The sequence below is a fragment of the Chaetodon auriga genome, chromosome 3 (assembly GCF_051107435.1).
Source record: "Chaetodon auriga isolate fChaAug3 chromosome 3, fChaAug3.hap1, whole genome shotgun sequence".
In the NCBI taxonomy this organism is placed as follows: Eukaryota; Metazoa; Chordata; class Actinopteri; order Chaetodontiformes; family Chaetodontidae; genus Chaetodon; species Chaetodon auriga.
The window spans coordinates 7,009,592-7,023,520 of record NC_135076.1 but is presented as its reverse complement, the minus strand read 5'-3'; the positions used below and the strand labels follow the sequence as shown (position 1 = coordinate 7,023,520).

General features: G+C 43.1%; 1 protein-coding gene across 4 annotated transcripts in view; it reads left to right on the top strand.

Moving 5' to 3' along the window:
* Window positions 1–13,929, top strand: part of LOC143318084 (carboxyl-terminal PDZ ligand of neuronal nitric oxide synthase protein-like) — a 170,658-nt gene that overhangs the window by 51,678 nt on the left and 105,051 nt on the right. For all 4 annotated transcript variants that reach the window (XM_076726046.1, XM_076726045.1, XM_076726048.1 and 1 more), the window contains exons 3-4: window positions 8,086–8,178; window positions 10,861–10,919. In XM_076726046.1, coding sequence (XP_076582161.1) covers window positions 8,086–8,178; window positions 10,861–10,919 — 152 coding nt within the window. The remainder of the gene's footprint in view (window positions 1–8,085; window positions 8,179–10,860; window positions 10,920–13,929) is intronic.

Below are 13,929 nucleotides of genomic sequence, written 5' to 3'. Positions count from 1 at the left end.
TGAACATCCTTCTTTACCTGGTCAGACAGACAGAGAGAATTAAGTAAAACACCCACATGTCTTGCAGTTGGCTAAATGTTATGTGATAGGGCTCACCCACCTCTACCCCCACTGTCTCTCCTCGTCTGAATGATGGGAAACCGCTTGAAACCGACCGCTATCAATAAGACAGCTGTCTGTGCAGGAGAGACTAAAGGGAGAACAGAGAGGAGGGCCACAGGGAGGAGCAGGACAGACAGACAGAGGAAGGAGCACAGAGGGGAGCAGGACAGACAGAGGAAGGAGCACGAAGAGGAGCAGGACAGACAGAGGAAGGAGCATGAAGAGGAGCAGGACAGACAGAGGAAGGAGCACGAAGAGGAGCAGGACAGACAGAGGAAGGAGCATGAAGAGGAGCAGGACAGACCGAGGAAGGAGCACAGAGGGGAGCAGGACAGACAGAGGAAGGAGCACAGAGGGGAGCAGGACAGACCGAGGAAGGAGCACGGAGCACAGAGGGGAGCAGGAGTCACTTTACATCCTCTCAGTCCTGTGAGCTGAAAAGCCGCACAGAGTCGGGCATTAACAGATACAGCTCCATAAAACTAAAAAAAATGTGGACCTCACTAATTCCTGAACCCTGGCTTCGACCCTGGTGGTACTCCACTCTCAGCTTCTATTAACAAGTCCATTACCAAAAGAGTGTAAGTGTACAATCCCTTTAAGGGTTACAAAAATGTTCTCTCTGATCTGCCACTTCTGTAGCTGAGGTGCGATCAAGTTGAAGCAACTAAAGCTACTGGGCTAACATTAGAGAGCACGGTTTGCATGATTCAATGAACCCACGCTGACTGCTGATAGGAGCGGGAGGCAGGAGGTGGACTGCTGTCTCTGGTGTCTGATCATCTTCCCGTAACAACATCACACTAACTAACGCTATCACTGACCATGAGAGCGTTGTTCAGGAAAACATACACAAAGGGTTGTTTGGATTTTTATTTCTAGATTTTTTGCAACAATGGTAACAGATCCAGTTAATACACCAATAGAGAAGAGCTGACATAGTTAGAGATTACAAGAGCAGCGCAATTAACCCCTCAGTGACACTGTGAACTATATGGGATGTGCCATATGTCAGTAACAGATTGTTGGCTCATTCAGAGATCCTTCTGCTGATGTACTTCTAATGCTGAAAAATGACACAACTGCCTATCTGCAGACCAGTGACCTCAGAGTGAATGCTCCACTGCCTGGGTGACTAGTTTAGCATTTGCATGCATTTGGAGTGGAAGAGAGAGGAGGAAGGAAAACATCTTGCAAGGGATATGCAGTAAAAAAAAACACTCCCAAGTCGCAACTTCAGGTGGTCTGTGAAGGTTAAAACCACATGCATTTCCGTTCATCAAGCACCTAATGACAACACGACAGTTTCCACATTTAAGAGACCTTCACTTTCAGTTTGCGTAATTATGAGCTTAATGATCCGAACTGTTAATTAAACTTCAAATTCTCGTTTCTCCCATCTCTCCGAATCTCTCCTTGTGTCCTTTTCCTCTCTTTATTATGCTTTACAGCCCTCTTATCCCTTTCCCTCTCTCTAGAGTAGACATGTCATTGAGATGGATCTGTGCTGGTGGTTGGTCGGGGAGGAAACTCACCGCTCAAAAGCCACTGGTTTGGAACAATTTGGCATGTGGGGAAAGTGGAGCTTCTTGGCCAAGTGTGTTTGCCTGTACACGCACAGACAGAGGAGGCCTGGCACACTTGGCAGGGATAGACACCACTCCAGCAGAAACCATGTTCCCGGTATAAAATATAGACAAGGAGTTGGATAACACCACCGCCATAATCATCTCAGAAAGGCCTTTGTCCCAGAGCTAAATGAATAGCTTGTTTAACAGCATACCAGGTGCCCTTTACCTCAGTAAACACTCTCTGCTGCCCTGCTGAGATCATTCAACCCTCATATTGACTGCCGTTAGCTGACCTCAGTGGTGTGCTGTGTGTGTGTGTGTGTGTGTGTGTGTGTGTGTGTGTGTCGACATGTGTCTGCATGTTTATTTGAGTCTTTTATTTCAATCACGGCACATTCAGCCTCCCTTAATGAATTTTGCTCGTCCACAGAAATGCAGGCTTTTATTGTGCTCTCCTGGCTCCTGGCTGATATTTCTGTGAGTGAAAATAGCGCCGCTGGGTGAGGACGCTATTGTGTCGCTCTGTTGGTGTCTTTGTTGCCAAAATGATGGATTATACTGGAAAGAGGAGGAAAGGACCTTTCGGAAGTAAGGGACCGTTTATCAGGAAATAGTGGCCACAAACGTTAGAATGACTTATTTGCATGATGGATGAGCCTATTCTTAGACTTTGAGTATTCATTTCATTTCAGTTTGTTTACATGTACGCTGATGTCCTGTCACTGCTTGGCATACCAAAGAGTATGTCTCCAAACTGCTGCACGTAAGCAAATCCTGTTTACTGTAACCCAGAGCTTCAGCTCTCAGTCACACAGCGCATTACCAACAGTATTTCTCCACACACAGAGGCTATTTGATATCAGTAGGGAGTTTGCACACTAAGAATGAAACTCCACCTGCTCTTAACACTTGTTTTTCCATCAGGAATAACAATCACAACTGCTTGAGGGTACACGTTTGTGCGTGTAAAACTAAAATCAATGCATACTTTCGATAAAAGCTGCACTTCCTGTGCTGATACTGGAGCAGCTGATCCACTCCAAGATCTACTTTCTGATGTCGGGAGCTCAGTCCAGTGTGACATAAGACCCACATGACATAGGAGAACATCAGTGAAAGCTAGATCACATTAAAGAAGCAATACGAATTTATGAGAACTTGAATAAACACTGGACTAATCCAGCTCACCCAACAGGGCTCACTATTCTGAAACCATGGCTGCAGTTGAAATAACACATTTATAGCAATTTAGAAAATTTCAAATTCAGAGACTCCTCTGGCAGAGATGGTAGAGATCTGGGAAAATGTCAGACCCAATAAATTGCAAGTTGTGTAAAATGAATACCTGTGTGATTCCTCAAGCGCAGCAGTTGCTGTGGTACAAGCGTTTTAATTACATGCATGCAGATTCTCATATTATGCAGACAGACGCAGCGCTGATATTATAAATCATACTGCTGCTGTACCTTGGAATGGAACCTGAAAGCAGCAGGGAGAGTGGGAGCTGTTCGGTGGTTGATGTGGACTCTCGTGGCTGTATGAAACAGCAATAGATGGGCTCGTTAGAGTTAAGTGCTTTCTGTCATATTATGCTGCATACACTTAGCCAGTCAAACCTCGCATGAAATCTGTTAAATAGCTGCTGTAGTCATTTCCATGGAGGTCAATCATGCAATCCATCAGGCTTATGAACGTTCAAATCTCGCATGTGCAGCGCGGTCAACATTACAGCAGATTACAACAGGCCCGTAAAACCGCCCATAAAACTCTGACACATAAACATTCATGCTCTTTGAGACTTGAGGGTAACGGCTGAAGCGCTTCAGCTTCCTCTCTGTTACTGTGTGAAAATACATTTGAAGAAGTGGGCCTGTGAGTTTTCTGTCCTTTGCTGAAGGTATCAACAGGCTGTCATGCTTGTTTTCCAGCACATTCTGTCCTGGACTTTGTGCTTATGAAGGTACCATGTGGAGTTTTCATCGTAAAGACACACAATCACATTTACATTGTGGGTTTCTTACGCCCTTCAGCCATTCAGCCTAACGTCGTATTCAAGCTGGCTGGTTTCTTGTTGTGCCACTTGAGGAGTTGTTTTCTCTGAAAGTGGATTTACAGCGACCTGCTCTGCTGTGTGATCTCACCCATGCTTGTCACCATTTTGCTATGTAGAAAAATTCTGTCCAAAAAGGTCTGACTGGTTGATGGTGTCTTCGTTTCTGGGAAATTGCCATCAATGAATGCAACACCAGACCTTTAAATCCTCGAACAATCAGAGGTGTTGTGATGATTCAGAGGTCGGGAAACCAGCCGATTTGTTGTATCTTTGAAGCCTAACATGCTTGTTCAGTGCATTTTCTACCTCCTACAAGATTTGTAAAGGTGTCTTGAAAATGTTTTGAAGCCTGTGTTCAATGTGCGGACCTTGATTGCACAGCACCGGCATTGGTTAAGAACTTGGTATGGTACCTTGAAGTTTGTAAAGGCCTTTATTGGCAAAAAGGTTTCTCAGTGCCTCAGAAGTAATTTGTCTAGGATTACAAAAAGGTAGAAAGAATGAAAGCATATAAACAGACATACACACACGCACATGCACAAACATTATTCACTGACATTACCTCTGGATATACTTAGAAGCCTGCTGCGTAAAGTAAACCATCATCGTTATTACATTACACCAGTCTGAGGAGAGCAATGAGTCCTCCTCAGTTTAACTGTGTAACTGTAATTTCATACAAAACAGGCTCCAGACTGCAACATTTAGTAGCATTTTGTGAACATTTATGGAGACAGTGCGACGACATTTTCTAACTAGGAGCACTAGTGCAACTTGCAGATATTCCCTCTGTTTATGTGTTATAATGACCATCATATACCTTGTCAAAGTCTTCCTGTGGCATGCAGCCACAGCAATCGAGAAAAATCGTAGAAGGAAAAAACTTTCTCAGTGGGCTGCAAAACTGCTTTGCAACGTGCCTGCTACTCTTGCCGCAAGACCTGACGCACCCCATGCCCTCCAAGGACAGGAAGTGGGAGTGAGACGGCGTAGACTCATTTTCTATTGATTGACTAATCGATAAATCGGCTCACAGCTTGAATGCTTCTACACATAATTTTCCAAAGCTGGCCAGGAGCTGCAGGGACATGGGGGAATGGTGGACCCCTCATGGGACCCTTGGCAATCACTGCACATTTCGTCTGTCAGTCAACAAACAAACACACTGATAGCCTGCACTGTTGTGTTCCAGTCAGCATTGTTTGTAACCCCACAGTTGAGGAGCCGATTGGGTTCCTGGCCAGCTTTTGAAAACCTCCCCGATTTGATTTTTCACAGAGCGATGCTGACGAGGCCCTGAGTTCGGCGTTCTGTCATCCTCTATTATACCGCGACCATTCTCACACATACAATCGCTCCATCAACACGCAGACGGTTTGTATTTTACTGTGCGCCTTGGTGTGCATCAAGGGCACCACAAGCAATGCAGATGTTGGATGCTGAAAACCTGAATTGTTGAAGATGTTGAATATAGACTGATAGAACGACCTTCTCTACATTCATTAAAATGAGTTTTGAAAGGAAGCGCCGGTGATCGTATTCAGCCACAGCTTCAACCTCCATGTAATGTTCTCTGTATAAATTAGACTTAAACCTCTGATACCATTTTTCATTTCAGCTTCTGATTCTTTTGAGTTGACTTTTGATTACATCACTTTCTGCTTTCTGTAGTCTTTTAATTAATTAGGTGCTTATTCTGATCCTTTGTTTGTGCTGATATTTGACCTCAGTGACACTTCCCTAACTTTAACTTTTGTTACTATAGTTCACAAATGAAGGGTTAGGGTTAGGGTTATGCAGCCAAAATAAGAAATGAGAATTAGAATTGAATTAGAAATTAAATTACGAAAATCCAAGTCAATATGAAGTAAATCCTGAGTGACACTACAGAGAACAGAGCAAAGGACAGTCACAGACAGAGGGCGGCTGACAGCGAGCATGGCGGGAATATTGACAGCTTGATTGACAGAAAGTGCCAGCAAGCAGTTGAAAAAAGTTCCAAAAAAGCATCTACATTTCGATTTGATTTAGAGGCGATTGAATGCAAACACAGCAAGGGAGAAACACAATCCGACAGTGACAGTGTGAAAGCACAAGGTCGCTGTCAAAATCTGAAAGAAGTTCATTACACAGAAAACCTGCCATGACATGGGTCAACTAAATGTTGCCTTATCCGGCGTTTGCTGGTGAAGTAAGTCAACCCGTCAGCTTGTTTGGACGGAGAAGCGTCTCACTGCAGTTGCCGTTTACTTGCTGTCTTAATTTTCGATTTCTCACTTCCTTGCACTGAGCAGATTTCCCTCGAGCTTCAATACCAGAGACAAGAATTTCAGTTGAGCAAACGGGGTGAATCTTGCAGCATCTCAGGGTTGAAGGCTTTATAACTTGGGCTCATAACATGGTTGCATAAGATTGCTTGCTAGTGCGGCATTAATGAGTGTCCACTTTCAGAAACACAATAATGTATCACGCAGCAGGACACAGCAAGCAGCCAACTCAGAGCGCTGTCAGACAGAAATAGACGAACAGGCGATACTTGGAGCGAATGTCTCTCCAGGCTTCCGTGACAGGTGGTTCTGTACGACTCAATTACATCCCCCTAATTCAGAATGCCATCAGCATGCAGAGGATTGTGGCCGAAGGCTGCACGTGTGTTTGAATATGTCCTTCCACTAGAATACAAACACAGGATTCCTGCAATAACATAAAAGCCACTTTATCCACTTTTTCTAACTGTGCTGCATTTGATATGCAAACCGTGTCCATACTGTAGTCACCTGCTGCAGGGTCGTTGTTTGACAGTGCTCACAGCTCCATTAGAGGCAGTGGAGGTGATGGAAACCGTCTCCGTCTGATCCATGGTGTGTAAATTGACTGTGACAGAGGCTTGCCGACCATGCTACGTTCATTCAGGTCAATTCATTAGTGTGAAACACTGAATTGTCATGGATGGGAACGCCTGGTCTATTATGATTAGGATTCTTAGGTGGCGACTTGAGAAAGAAGTTCAAATGAAGAATTCAGTTCTGAAATGTTTCTTTGTATAATTCAACTGTGAAAAGGGGAGCCAGGATACTTCTACACGTCCAGTCTATGAATCCAAAAAAACCTTCCTTTGTTTAAGTTTCCATATTCTGCTCTCTCCTCGATCGGAGGGTTGATGTGCTCAGTGCCCTCTGTGCACAACATTAGCGCTGTGAAATTCACTCAAGTGTCGAGCCATTGGGTGAATGCCTCTACTGATTCTAATAGCATATTTGTGCTCGGCAAGTGTGCAGCTTATGTGAAAGGCTGTTTTTGTAGAACTGTTTTCCAAGAGCACCTTAAAGCAGCTTTTTATCTGCATTGTACTGCACAGTGTATGTCTCCAGCAACATGTGTGAATCAGTAACAAAAGCCTGTGCTATATATTTAGAATCATGGAGGAATCACATTGATGCCAGTTACATATTCTTTCCTGCCTTGTTTTCAAGGCTTTTGAGACAAAGTAAAGAAACTTAAACATCAAATTAAACAACCTTTCCAATTTCCCATCATCTGTACACCAGAGTATTTCACGGTTCTGTGAAGCCATGTCGTGGGAAATTGACACTCTTAAATTTCATTAAAAAAAATGTACAATCCAAAAGAAACAGAAAATGGGATTTCTAAATCACACGGCTCACATAATCAGTTTTTCTCCTAAATGATTCTGAATCTGCCAAGAGGAGAATACCAGCTCCCAACAAAGACAACGTGACATATGAACCAAGGTCTGGACGTAATTAGTCAGAATATTGTTCATTTTTTATAGTATTTTATTAAGGAAAACAAGTTCTTTATTTGAAGCAAGGCAAAATTAAATCTGATGCATCCAAGTTTGACTTATTTTTTTGTGGAAAAAACATCTTAACAGTCAGAAATGTATTAAAAATAGTTGTTTTTGTGTTGATGCTGGAATGCTGAATGAAACATACCTGTAAAAGATTGAAATTTCGGGGACTCCAAGGTTTCATGCATGGCAGCTGACGACTGCAAGATGGGATCACATGAAAGTGAAACGAGCAGAAACCAGTTTTCAAATTCATGTTTTTCCTATTTTTGTTTCATGCTTTCACGTTTTCAATCTCAGGCTACAGTGAGTTTCTATTTGTCACTCAGTCACAGCTCACTTTGCGATGGAAACAGAGAGAAAATATTCCCAGGCCGTCTATTGGTGTACGAGTCACGACTTTAACTAAACTCGATGGCCCCCATGTGACTGTATTTTACATGGTGAACAAAATGTAGTAATATCTGAGAGGCTGTAACAGTGTCACTGTCTACCTTGATCCCCCCAAAATATTAATACATGTCTGTCTGTCTGTCCTCTCTCTGCAGTATGAGTTCAAGGTGAAAAACATCAAGAAGAAAAAAGTCAACATCGTGGTGTCCGTGGACGGCGTGAAGGTCAGCTTGAGGAAAAAGAAAAAAGTGAGTAACCTTTTTTTGCATGGATGGATCAAAATCACAAGACCTCAAGACAATATCAGTTTTAATATAGGTCACTGTGTCTTTTAAATAGGCTTTGATTGGCTCTCTTTCTACATGAATCTAACACGAGAGTATGTTGTGATAGTGAGAACGTCTCTCCGTGCTGAGTTTTGTCTCTGTGCTGTGCTGCTATGTGAGTCTGCCTTGGAGCAAATAAAGACATTAAGCTGGTATGGCTTGGCAATCCATCAAATGAATTCAATTAATTACAATTTTTGTGCTTGCACAATGTGTGAAATGTCTACATGGTAAAAAGTGTCATTACAACAAAAAAAAAGGCTATTTTTGCCCAGAAAGTATTGTCATGACTCCTGGTGCCTGGCTCGGGGAGGGAAGAGGCTGAAAAAAAGGCTGATCCGGTTTTGGGTTTATCATTAACTTGGTTTACTAGAGATGAAGCCACTGCAGTCCAGCGAGCACTTTATGGATTCCACTCTGTTTGGCCTGTCCCTGCCATTTATCTCATCAGTTGGCCGCAGATCTGATCTCCAGATGCAACAACAGCAGCGGTGAATGAATTAGTGAGCGGCTCAGCACTCTTCTCAGTTGAAGTCTGTCTGTCTGTCAATACCTGGACACATTTAACAAATCTGTACGATTATGACGGCCTTGGAACTTGGAACAGTTCTTGCACATTCACTGCTCTCCTGCGTAGGTGTAAAGGTGTTCTGTCAATGATACAGTGGTATATGAAAGCCAGTAACACCCTTACGTGGAAGAGTGAAATGTTTCATGGGGTGTTTGGTGCTGAAATGCAAGAAGTTGGGTCACATCTTCAAAGAACCAGCCCAGATCCATTTCCTGTATCCTGTATGTGGCACAGGGTGAGGATTGATCCTCGTCTTAATGAAGAGGGCAGACGGAGGTGAGGACGGAGAGGAATTGAAAGCTTGAGGGAAGATGCTGAAGAGTGAAGAGAAGACACGGTGAAAGGAGGGAGTTAAAAGATGAGAGTAAAGAATAAACTTGATGAAACTGGAGAGAGGAGTGCTGAGACAGGAGACAAGTGGCTCTGTGTTTCCAGGTGTGGTGAGGCTGACAGCTGTAATCCACAGAGACAGGCTGGAGTCGACTTCCCCTGCCGAGAATCACCCAGAGCCTGACAGGTGGAAAACCAGCGGATGGGAACAAAGGGAAGTTAATTTAGTATCGCCGTCCCTTCTCCTTACCGCCGTTCGCTTTTTCATCTCAGTTCATTTATCCAGACAGAACCGTTCACTGGTCTTCAAGGTTCAGCGCTGCCCTGCTGGACACAGTCCTCTGAAAAGAATTTAATATTTAATATAACACTAGAAACTGTCAACCATCATTTTGTGTTGAAACTGCTCTGTTCGGATACATCATATGTGCAAGGGCCAGAGACTCTTACTAAATTGTTTTACCTGTCTGCATGTCATTCAGGGGACATGGTAGCTCAAAAATCTAATTGGCTGTTGAGCATCGGTGGGTGTGAAAAGGTCTGCATGGCGAGATTTAATCTCATTTAACACCTTCTTCTCAGTCACATATCGCTGGTTGGACTTCCACAAAGTCATGAAAGACTGTAATCACTGCTGTGTTTGCATTCTGCTAATCAGCTACTGTAGATACTACAAAAACGGCAGATTTGGGTATGAGGGATTTCTCACGGCATAGATGGAACGACGGGAGCTGCATTGACCTTGACTTGTTCTCTCGGGCAGATGTACGTGGCAGATATGCATTAGCGTCTCATTAGCAGGAGGTTTAATTCAGTCACCGCAATGGTCCTCTGACGAGCAGCCTATTTATTACAGCAATATAAATGCTCAGTTATATAAATGCGCGTGCCTGTCTTCATTCCACAGTCTTTCTTGTGTGAACAGTAGTGTGTGGGGATGGTACATTATTTGGAGATCATGTGGAAATTGGAATTTACAGCGAGGAAAGTTAAGGAGCCAGGGACTCCTTCCACTTTGGGTCTAGGTAAGAGTGGGTGGGTCCAAAATTTTGAAGCTATGAAAATCTCTGCTTTTCCTGTTTGAAAACAAACCAGAAGAGAAAAAAAGCCAGAGAGAAGATGTGATCAAAGTGGTTTGAGTGACCGCCTTCTTGTGGGGTAAAGTATTGAAGCCATTATCAAAGCTCAGCTTCAAATTAATTGGCTGGCTGGGATGAAAGGTCGGTCGATAGAAGGATGCTTTGCCTCCACCTGTTTTCTTGTGTCGTTTGGCTCCCTGGCCAGAAAGCTGAAATGTCAAGTGTGACAGTCAGCCATCTATTTACATCTCTGAGTACGTCAGAGCCAATGAAAGACCGGAGATGAGACTGATTGAATGATTGAGTCAACAAAGGTCTGTGGAGATGGAAATCAATATGAATAATTTTTGTGTGTTGACATTTTGATTGTGGCATAAACCGGAAGGTAGATTTGACTCAGAAGGACTAAAGGAAAAAGGAAATGTGTAAATCAGTGTCTTGAAGATGGAGATGTTACAGTGAAAATCCACACTATTATTACTCCATTATGATACAAAGGACAGCGTTTCTTTGCTTTATGTTTTGGGGTTAATGCTCCACTGTCCATTTAAGGCACTTTTCCTTCCTCCAGTCCGTATCGTCAAGCATTAAAAAGCTTCCATTTTGTGTTGTTTCTTGCCACAGAAGAAGGAGTGGACATGGGATGAGAGCAAGATGATGGTGATGCAGGATCCCATTTACAGGTGAGTCGGCCCTGAGGTTTACTTTCTCCATAGCGTTTCATTTCTTTAGCTCATTGTGAAACGCAGCTTTGTTTTGTTTTTAATTGGCATTGAAAAGACTTAAGTCCTCGTGGCTCATTGGGAACTTTTCCAAACGAATTGTAATCCAAACTTGATTAAATCCACTGTGGTGGCTCAGGAAATGAGAGTCTTTTGTCTCTGTCACTGCAGGCATTGACATTTTGGAGAAAGACGGATATTGTAGCTTGTTGTTGATAAATTCTACCGACTGCAGAACAGAGCAGCACAAAGGTTCTGAAAAATAAATGAATTATGAGCAAGTGTTGATGCGTGATTACGATATGTCTGAGAGGAGAGCACCACTGATAACATGGAATACAGCGGAGTGTGAGGAGGCAGAGTGGGTTTTTGACCATGGCTCAACAGTACATTCAGTTCTTTTAAATATTGCAGTTTGAGAAGAGGCAATTTAGCAGAAGATGGAATAAAGTCTCTCTTCAGCAATCATTTTTATAACGAGTGCCGCAATCACAAGAACACTCCTGACATGTGAAACTTATTGTAATCATCACAATAATGACCCAATATTTTGGAACTTTATCAACTCTCCTGTTCATTGTTTGACCGTCGTCATTTAATTTCACCTCCACCCATCAGCTATTTGAACCTTTTAATCAGCCTGTACTCTCCTCATGCAGCCGTCTGCTTCTGTTTGAAACAACAAAGTTCTATCAGGTTCAACAATCTTACAGCAGCCCCAGTGGTTTCATGGTGGCGGCTTGATTTCAGGCACCTCATTTGCTCCAAATGGTTTCCTTCAAAGCGCTGTGACCCCACCCTTCATTATCCTCTGTGGCTGTAGAGGTGGTTAGGTTTGGGTGGAGGTGGTGGGAGCGTCATCACCGTACCATCAGCTGGCGGCATGAAGTCCTCAGTGTGGTGCATAGTTAAGATCTGGGTCTGTTTTGGTTAAGGTGTGTCTGATTCGTCAGCACATCTTAAAAACACATCTTTTTTGTAATAGCTTGAGGTCACAGATGAAAACGGGACATAAATAATAGATTTTGAGGTTAAGACTGCAGCACTGGCTTTTAAGAATAGTGTCGATTATATTAATAAAACTTAAAGGACACAAACCGCACCTCTCAAACTGTATCTTTCACTCTGATGAATGGCTGTTTTCTTTGATTCGTTTGGATTTTTTTGACCTCCAGAGTATGTTGATTAGAGCTGAACAACGCAGCTCTGTCAACCCGGATTCTCCTGTATTTACCCCTCTCTCCTTCTTTCCTCCCGTTGAAATATTTTCTGCAGTGCAGATGGGAGGTGGGCCCCCGGGCCTGTTTGATGTGTTTCCTACATTCCCTACGGTGCTGCAGGTGACAGTACGTCGAGCATTAGCTGGAACACCTACTGATGAGAAGTCTTTCACTTAAATGGCACCGCCAATAGAAGAAGGAGAAGGAAAAGAAGATTAATGAATGTCAGGTGGAATACCTTCCAAAAAAGGCTAAAAGTTTGTGCAAGTATCTCACCAAATGCGAGGAGGCTGACTCGTACCAAAAAGTTGCAGCTCCTGCGATTTGAGTATTGCACTTGTTTATACTCGGCCCCAGTATTGATGGGCTTTTTTTCTTTTTTAACCTGGAACAGAGCCAGGCTGACAGTTGCCCCTCTGCTTCCAGCTTTTATGCGGTCCACATTCAGCTCTGTGAGATTTTAAGATGTCTGTTTGGTCAGACCAGTCAAGCATTCATGACTCAAATAGTGGAAACACTCATATTCTATAGAGCCACCGACATACACATCATAGTCTGTGTTGAATGAGTCATATTTGATCCTTTCTTCCCTACCCTACCCCACACACACACACACACACACACACACACAGCCTCACACTCACTCCCCGGCGGGTACAGCTCAGAAGTGCATCCAGGAACCCAGTTGGGCTTCAGGCTTTGGAAATGATTCTGTCAGAAAGATGGATTTTGCCCGGCTGTTTGTGTAAGCGTCTCTGAGCTTAGAAATTCTGCAAGATTTTGTTTGGTTGGAGATGGCGTAGCTCGTCCCGCTCGTCTGAGCCTTGTGCACAGTTTTTGATATTACAGGCCCAACGTTTCCCCGCAGGAGGAGGCTGGGTAGCAGGAGGTGGGGGACGTATAGCAGAGTACGATAGGTAAGCCTCATCGATCAGCCACTGTCATCTGCTGAGCTGAGTCTGACATGTTTAGCTTTTTCTTTTCAGCTTACAAGATAATGGCCTCACTCCTCTCTCTTACATATAAGTACTTCAATTCATCTGATGTCAATGGCGGCTGGGGCTTGGATGTTTTAGCATTTAGTTCTGAACTCCTTATTGATTGTAGTCACTAGTAATTCCTTGTTGCAACTCTTGCCTTATTATATGTGCAAGAATATAAAAAAATGTCAACAATACAGCACTCACTTCTTTAAAGCTACTGTCAATAGTGTGTGAAGAGGTTTTCAGCAGTTTTGAGCTGTTTGCCCACCACGTTTGAAACACATTAGAAATTCATTGAGATACGTGTAATCACAACAAACATGCATGGTATTTAAAGGACAGGCTCCGATTTTTTCAAGCCTGTCTTAATGCAACACTCACATACTCTTAAGCACATTTAAAGAGGGATTGGTCGCAGTCACAGTGTTTCCTCGCTGAGCTGCAGCAGAGGGATACATGTCGTTAGTCATGCTTAGGTTTTTGTTTTGTTTTTTGTTGAGAATAAATATACACATATTCAAACGTTATGTCTTGTCATGTATTTTCCTTTTTTATATACATATAAAAATAATAAATTTGAAGAATTAAATTAGATAAATGGAAAAAAAAACATATATTCCACAGGGAGGATAAAATAGAATGTTAAGAACTGATTGAGTTAAAGCACGCACATCAACCCACACACATTCACTGAGATCTTTACTGCCCCCCGTTTTTCTCCTCTTGTATTAACACATGAATGTAACCATCCATATGGATGTGGCTGCC